The following is an 8,327-nucleotide window of genomic DNA, read 5'->3' on the forward strand; positions in this document are numbered from 1 at the left end:
AGAAAGAGAACTGAAAATAAAGCTGCCAATAGCATGTGGTCTTTTGTAAAACTCTATGGTGAAACTATACTTGGAACACTGTGCACTGTTTGCGTCACTGCACCTAAGGAAGGATATTGTAGAAAAACTAGAAAAGAGCTGCCCACATTAATAGAATGCTTGTGGCAAGTGCCCTATGAGGAAAGATGACAAGGTTTGGGATTTTCAGCTTAGAACAAAGGTAAGAGGACATGACAGCACACCCAGAGTTATCCCATGAAGGTGAATGGTGGGAGATCCAGGATAGATCGAAGGAACTACTTCTTCATACAATGCATGATTAAACTACGCAATTTGCTACCACAAGAGGGGACTTCCGATGGCGATCGGAAAAGGCGATCAGACACATTAGAGGATAAGGTTGTCCGTGGCTCCTTGGCAATATGGCAGCATGGGGTCAGTACTGGCAGCAGCAGGGTGCGTTTCCTCATGAGTGAGGCAGCCGGGGCTGGACCTCCGGGGGAAGGCTGGGGACCCAAATGACCAGCTAGAGAGCAGCAGGTGATGGGGGGCTGAGGCATGCTGGGTCTCTTGCAGCTGGTGGCAGCAGCTTCTCTTACTTCCTTTGCTAACAACTGTAGTCAAACAGAACATAGTCACAGCTGATCACTTCATGACGTCTACTATAAACACTGAGCGTCCCTTCCTACAACAAAATGGTGCTTATTCTTAAATCAACAGCAGCAGAAGCAAACTCCATTTTATACTTGTAGTCTGGACGGTGCTTTGATTTAAGTGTGTTTAAAATGTGAAATTGCACATGCTCCGAGTATTTCTGATTTTACCCGGACTGACACAGAGTTTTTGTTGTAGTTGTTGTCTGAAGTTACCTTGCTGCACCTCTGGCTCAATACCAGTTACTGCAGAATATGCTCACAAAGATACTATGGAAGAATACCCGGATTATGTGCTTCCTATCTAGTTAGCCACTGAGGGAATGGATACTGGACTAGCTGGGTCTCTGGTCTGATCAGCATGACACTTATCGTGTTCTTTCCATGACCGAAAGCAGAGAGAGGGAGGGAGGGAGGGAGGGGAAATACTCTGCAGGCTCGTCAGCTACCACCTTGGAGCCATCCCTATGGATCAAGCAACTGAAAAGGGTGCGATAAGCCAGGAGCATGTTGGCAAAGGGAATAAAAGCGGACACCTGTCTGGTGCTTCCACAGCATGGCAGGATGGTCTGGAAAGGGTACATCCAACAGTTGCAGGCCTGAACCCTGATAAATACTTGTCCTTGGGCAAAGTCACTTCTGATTCCAAAGCCAGGAACTAGCAGGTTCCTCCATGAACGGTTTATGAACACTGAGGGTTTCTGAATAAGCTGTTCCTCCAAACACACACAGAGGCACACACACATATTAAATATTTTAGCAAAAATGGCATCTTTTCCCATACCCTCCCATTAATATATGTCCTGGAAAAAATAAGACTTTGAAGTAGGAAGTTTATCCTCTCTATTTTTAACTTGATGGAATATTTGAAAAAATATCTGTTGAGATTATTTCCCCCTCTCTTTCGGGTCGTTGAGGATGTTTACTATAGGAGATGGAAACAAAATATGCTGGCATTTCTACAAATATGTCAGGAACTGTTTCCTAGAAATGCTGATTACTTTACAGGCCACTGTGGCTCAAATACTATTACTACCATCAGGATATGAAAGATGTACAACACAGCGTAACAATTTCACACATATTCTTAGTGATACTATGTTAATCCATTTATACTTACTAAAAGTATGTTCTATGGATTCTCACCTGTTTAATCAGAAGATGCTGCACTGATTGCATGCATCTTACTTCCAAGTAATCTGACACATTTTTATTCTTATTATAATCACTGCTACTGCTATTACTACATTATTACATTACATTTATGTTTTTCCTCTTGCAAGAAACTCAAGGTGACTTAAATGATCTTCCTCCTCCTCTTTCTTTTATCCTCCATTTACAAGGGAATACATTTAGTAAGCTTTCAACCTGAACTCAGTTGGACAAACTTCCAAGAAAATTTAAGTACTGGAAGCAAGCAGTGCTGGAATTTCCCAAGTGTAGGCTGCAACGCTAAGCAGAAAGCATTGAAACTGAAGAGACTTCTGTGAATTCACAAGAGTTTAGTACTGACAGGTGCTAAAGACGTAAATAAAGTTGAGTTTTAGGAGCAAGCAACAAGTGGAGTGTTTCATTTCCCCCAAAACACTTCTGAGTATTTCTAAGTGCAGTTTATAATGTTTTCAAATATCCCTAGTCATATAACACATCTGGCTCAGCAGCTGGGATTATTCCCATCTCTCCTGGTCACCTTGCTGCCCTCTGATTTCCTCTAGAGCTCCAGGTTCCTCATTATCTGACTGTCCAATCTTTCCTCTTCTACACACAAAGATACACACACAAATCTGGTGCTTCTGTGCCACACAAACAGCAAACGGGCAGGAGAGTGTTGTTTGCCCAAAAACCTTATCACAAGTTTTTTAAAAAATCATGCCAAAAGGAGCAGTGTCCCTTCTTTAATTGAGCAGCACCTGACCCACGTGACCAAATGCTGACTCTCAGGGAATGGCCCAGTTGTTGAGGAGGTTCAGTCCCGCAGGAATGTGCTTCAGGTTGCAGAAACTCCTTCATCTGGCCTTTGGAAGGGTTGCAACCTGGAGCACTATGCTGCCACCTCCCACGAACCCATCAGGTTCTTTGGACTTTTCCTGCTTCTTTCTGTCTTCCCAGAATCCACTTGGGAAACAAGGCAAGTGTTTCTTCCTGCACTTTACTGAGCACTTCTTATTCTGGCCAAATGATCCTGGGAATTTCGTCAGTGGGTACAGGAAGGCAGACTCTGATTTGCTCTACCTCTTTGGAAGACTTAAAAAAAAGAAAGAAAATACGAAAAGGGGACCTGGTCACAATATGAACTGACAGCTTTCCTACTTCCCCTCCTGGGTTCCTCAGAATAAAATACTGTGTAGGGAAGAAGGGAAAGGACTAGAAATTAATTTCCTGCCAGGCTTAATTTAACTAGCCGAAATACTTGGACTAAAGCCGATTTGAAGCTGAGCGTGCTGAAAATCATACACGGGATGCACAGTGTTGTGGGAAAGATCCCCCTCAGCTTTCATCGTTACCTACACAACTTTGCCAAAATTAGGGGCTATCCTTCTTCCTGCCCTGCCACACAAAGTGACTCTGCTAGTTTTTCAGTACCAACATAGTGCAAATCAGTCATGGAGCACAAGAAAAATGAAGAAAAGTGTGTGGCCGAGCCTTCTTTTCATTCGCTGTGCCTAACTGAAATCCATACAGCTGAGTTTATGAAGAAAAATCAGCCAGTCAAAAGCTGAAGGGTTTGAGCCTTTTTTTGCTAGCAATGTCCAAGCATCGGCCAAGTTGACATTGCCCACAGAAGCATATGCCAAAATAAACGTGTTAGTCTTTAGGTTGCCACAAGACTTTATACTCTGTATATTTATACAAAGGCTCCTGTGCCACGACTAGCTGGATGATGGGCAGAAACAGGTAATGCTTAGCCTGTTGGCAGTTTCCCCATGTGGGGAAACCCTGCCTTAGGAGCACAGGAACCCAGGAGCGCCTGGGGGAGTGACTTTCTTCGAGCAGGGGTTCATCCACAGGTTCTACCCCGCAGGAAGAAACATAGGAGAGTACTTGAGAGCGTGAGTTACGTGTCTCCCACATGCTCGTTCCGTGATCCGGCCAGGTCACAGAGCACCAACCCATTTCGGATTGAGGGGTGTGAAAAGGGCGAACTCCTCAAGGCTCGGTCCCCACCTGAGTCTGGGTCTAGTTTTAAGGCTCGGAATTAGCCTGGGGTGGACAGCCCAGGAATAAACTCTACCCTTGCAACGGGTGAAAAAGCTGCATGTGCGCACACTCTGAACAAAGACACGAAGGGGCCGGGCCTCGCCGCATGCCTAGGGCCATCGGCCGGGAGGACGAAAGCTCTGCGCGGTCCGTTCACACCGCGCAAGCGCCGCAGGGCGGCGAGCGCGGGGGAGGCGCACGTGTGAAGCCGCCCCGCCCCGCCCGCCCGCCCCGCCGGGCACTCACCGACGCACTCGTTGGCCTCGCGGGCGGTGGCCCTCTGCCAGGGCCGGTCGTAGTGGAAGGGCTTGCAGCGGTCGCACTCGGGGCCGGCGGTGTTGTGCTTGCAGTCGCAGACCAGGTGGCCGTCGCGGTCGCGCACGCAGCGCGAGGCGTGGCCGCTGCACTTGCAGCGCCCGCCCACCTGCAGGTCGGAGACGGCGTAGTAGTAGGAGTCGCGGGCCAGCTCGGAGTCGTCCTCGTTCTCGTCGCCGAAGGTGTGCAGGCGGCTGAAGACCACCTTGATGTCGGTGGCCGTGACCCAGTCCTGCAGCACGGGCGAGTTGTCGAAGTCGTGCGCCGAGGGGCGGCCGTCGAGCGTGCTGAAGGCGATGAGGCCGCCGGCCAGGGGGCGCATGTCCGTGTGCGAGTCGGTGCAGATGGCCTCCTGCTCGTTCTGCTTGGTGATGGCGGCGCGCGTGGGCTTGTTGTACATCTTGCGGCACTGCGTGGAGTAGAACTGGAAGGGCACCCACGTCTTGCCGCCGTCCATGGACTTGGCGATGGCCATGGACTCGGGCCGCGGCGAGCAGAACTGCAGGCTGACGTAGGTCACCTCGAACTTCTTGCCCAGCGCCAGCGCCAGCGTCACGTTGAGCGGGTGCTGCACGAAGCTCTCCGACTGCCAGCACGTCAGGTTGTGCGGGTTGTTGAGGTCGGTCAGGTAGGCGGCCGGGTGCGCGCGCCGCGGGTCGGCCGCGTCGCACAGGTGGCACGTGCGCGTGCGCTCCTCGCCGCGCTCGGCCAGCACGCAGTAGCGCGCCTGCGGCCGTCCGCACGTGCTGGACACGCGCACCTCCTTGCCGAAGGCGGCGTTCACGAAGTCCGGGATGCAGCGCCGCGGCTGCCCGTTCTCGTCGTAGCAGGGGTCCGGCTGCGCCGCCGTCTGCACGGCGAACATGCTCAGGCCGTGCCCGCCGCCGCCGCCGCCGCCGCCGCGCACACCCTCCGCCAGGCACGCCACGGCCGCCAGCGCCACCAGCGCCTCCCAGGCCGTCGGGGACATCCTTGCTGTCTCGGCCGCCGCGGCGAGAGGAGCCTGGAGGGGGGGGAGGGGGGGAGGGGAGAGCAGAGCAGAGCGCGCGTGAGGCCGGCGAGCCGCAGGTGCCGCGCGCGCCCCCGTCGCGGGCCCGGGCCTCCGGGCGGGAGGCAGCCGGCGCTTTCGCCGGCCGGCGGGCGAGTGCGGCTGCAGCGGCGCCGCTCGAGCTGAGCCTGCGCCCGCCCCAGGCTTAAGCGGTGGGCGGACTGGGCTGCCGTGAGGCGGGCAGGGCGGGCGGGGGGCGCCGGCCCCGTCCCGCTGGAGTGACGGATGCCGCTTCTGCCGCCAGCCCCGTCTCTAATCTGTGCCGCTGACTGGAACGGGGCAATTTTAAGCGAGGTTAACATAAGCTTGCTTCTCCCCGCCTGTCTCTCTGCACATGTCTCAGCAGGACTGCGTTTATCCCTGGAACGGGGGAAGCGATCGTAAGGAAAAGAGAGTCTCTGAGAGCGTACAGGGTGTGTTTCCTTCAGCAACACCCGACACCACACATCTGGATCTCAGAATGGCCCCCCCGGGATAGAGTGGAGCTTACTAGATTTGCCCCTTTTTTAGAAGGTAGCCGCTCACTGAGAAAAGGAAAGTGTCACAACCAGTCCCTGCCTTGAGTGTTTACTTGGGACAGGAGTCCACTGAGCTGCAGGGCACTCGCTTCCTTAGCCTCTGTCAGCTACCTGAGAAATGCATTCCCATACCGTCTCACATGCTTCCGATCCACATCCCACCTAACTTGAGATGAAAAAGTACAGGCACTCCCAAACTAAACAGTTCAGCGGTGGAAATGAACTCCACTGAACCTAATTGGATCCATCCACAGTGCCTGTTCAGGAATGCCCACTGATTCGGTCCTGCTGAGGACAGATGCTAGGAGAGAGACCTGCTAGGAGTACTGGTTCCCATAGAATGGGAACGACCTGCTCCCAGGGATGCACTATGGAGAAAAAGAGCAGTGAGGATGAGCCAGCAAAGTGTAAGCATAGCAGCAGTAGTGCTAAAGTGGTGTTTTCATGGAGGGTCGCTGGCTCAGAAATACATTCTTGAGAACTCAGGAGGACTACATTTTAAAGAAAGGATGTGGCATATGTTACCTTCATGCATATTCCCCCCCCCCCAGTGCTTAAACACTCCCTTGCAACACATATGACAGCATGTCTTGAGAGCACCTTGACACCAACCCACCTTCTTCCCCTGGGCAGCGCTTCCCTGCTAGTCATTGCCCAGAAGAGTCTGCTATTTAAAAGAAATGCACTATTTGGATGAAGTCTCTGTGTTTCTCTGGGAGGAAAATAGGCAGGACAGATATTACACTGATCTGCAGTTTGGATGAGAGAATTTATGGCCCCAGTTGACTGAGGTCTTGGAAACCCATTTCCTAACCTCGCACACCGGCAGCCATATTAGCTGAAACACGGTGCATGGCATGGTATATGTAGCGATACTCACTGGCAGCAGCCCCCATTCCAGGGAAATTTTCTAAGAAAATGAGCAAGGGCCACAGGACTCTTGAACGTGCCTGATGACAGCCCAAGGGCAACTCTCTGGGAGTGGCTGTTGTACTTGCTTCCTGCTAAGGGCTTGGGGCTGCCAGGAGCTTGGGGCTGCGGCTGTCCTCGTGCATGCTTCAGCCCTTTCACTGAGACTTGTTGTCAAGACAGGGGGCGTGTGTAGGATTTCAAGATTAGCCTTCTTCACTTCCAAGGGTCTAAAGGTACCTTGAAGCTACAGGTTCCAACTTACCTGGCTTGGAGTTCTGGTTGCCAACAAGTGAATGAGTGTGGGGGGCAGAAGCACTGGAGTTTGTCCCATGTACAGTCAGGTGCAACCGACCTATCGGGATTTAACCCAACCCAATCCCTGCAGTTAATCACGGAACCAAATCTGCCGAGGCTGGAATCTTAAGCACACCTGCCAAGAGGTGTAGGTGAAAGCAGTGAGTCTAAACTGTGTGTAAACATGCACAGGGTCGTGTTACGCATGACTTCGCAAGACGGAGAACAAGCCCCCACGTGCTCCCCAACCACAGAGTAGAGCCGCTGAAATGAATGGGACTTAAGGCGAGTAACGTGAGACGCAACAGACTGATTGGCTGAACGGTTCAGGGGCAGCTGGCAGCTCCCGGTCCAGCGGAGCAGGCCACGACCGTGAGCTTTGGAGCCGCGGAGGACGCGTTGCTGCCGCCTCCTCCTCCATGGGAGAAGGGGCAGCGAAAGCGCTCCGGAGATGCCGCGCGAGTTTCTCGGGAAGAGGCGAAGCCGAGGCAGAGGCGAGCGGCCGCGGCGCGGGCGGGGGCGCGGCGCCAGGGAAGCCGGGCTCGGGCGGGGGTGCCGCCGCGGAGGCTGCGACTGGTCCGGGAAGCCGCCGCAGCGGGGTCCCCGCTCGGCTCAAGCGGGGCAGCGACCTCTCCGGCGCGAGGCGCGAGCCGGGGCAGGCGCCGCCTCCCGGCACCGGAGAGCGAGGTAGCGGCTCTCCCAGCGGGCAGCCTGCTCTCTTTCGCGGGCTGCAGCTCGCCCGCCCCGCATCCCTCCCTCTCGGTATCCCCCGCGAGCTACCTGGCTCGGCTGGGCTGGGCTGGGCTGGGCTCGGCTGGGCAGGAGGCTGGAGGGAACGGGGCGGCCGGCTGCTTCCTCGGCCGCGCCGCGGGCAGCCGCGGCTCCAGGCAGCTGCAGTCAGTCGCTCGCTCAGGGGTCCCGGTCGGTGCCCATCGTCGTCCGGCCCCAGCGAGCGGCCGGGCTCGGTGGATGCGCGGAGCGTGTGACGCGGCGGGCTCGAGCCGAGGTTGAGGTCATCCCGGAGGAGTGACACCCCGTGGCGGGCTCGCGCGGGGGAAGACGGCGACGTCCACTGGCGGGACGGCGGGACACCCGGCGGGGGGGCGGGGCGGGGCGGGGCGCGGAGGGGAAAGGGGCGGCCGCGGCCTGCAGCCTGGAGGGGGGAGGAGCCGCGGGGCGGGGAGGGGAGGGCGCCTCCGAGGCGGCGGAGGACGGAGAAGCTCTCCCCCCCCCCCGCGGCTGGGCGGGAGCGCGCACGACCTGTCCCGGCGAGAAGAAGCAGATGCCCCCGGCCGGCCCGGGAGGCAGAGGCGGCGTGAGCGGGGAGAGCCGGCCGTGCAGCTCCTCTGGCCGAGCGCCTGGCGCAGCCCCGTCCCGGGTTGCCCGCCG

The 8,327-nt window shown here is 55.4% G+C and overlaps 1 protein-coding gene across 2 annotated transcripts in view; it reads right to left on the reverse strand.

Moving 5' to 3' along the window:
* The window catches only part of NTN1 (netrin 1), a 139,430-nt gene extending 131,511 nt beyond the window's left edge, over positions 1-7,919 (reverse strand). For both annotated transcript variants that reach the window (XM_044453778.1, XM_044453776.1), the window contains exons 1-2: positions 7,719-7,919; positions 4,098-5,169 (exon numbers count right to left, since the gene is read on the reverse strand). In XM_044453778.1, coding sequence (XP_044309713.1) covers positions 4,098-5,136 — 1,039 coding nt within the window. In that variant the 5' untranslated portion in view covers positions 5,137-5,169; positions 7,719-7,919. The remainder of the gene's footprint in view (positions 1-4,097; positions 5,170-7,718) is intronic.
* Positions 7,920-8,327: the final 408 nt, after the last annotated feature.

The sequence above is a fragment of the Varanus komodoensis genome, unplaced genomic scaffold, assembly GCF_004798865.1.
Source record: "Varanus komodoensis strain SLA01 unplaced genomic scaffold, ASM479886v1 scaffold7_1, whole genome shotgun sequence".
NCBI classification, from domain to species: Eukaryota; Metazoa; Chordata; class Lepidosauria; order Squamata; family Varanidae; genus Varanus; species Varanus komodoensis.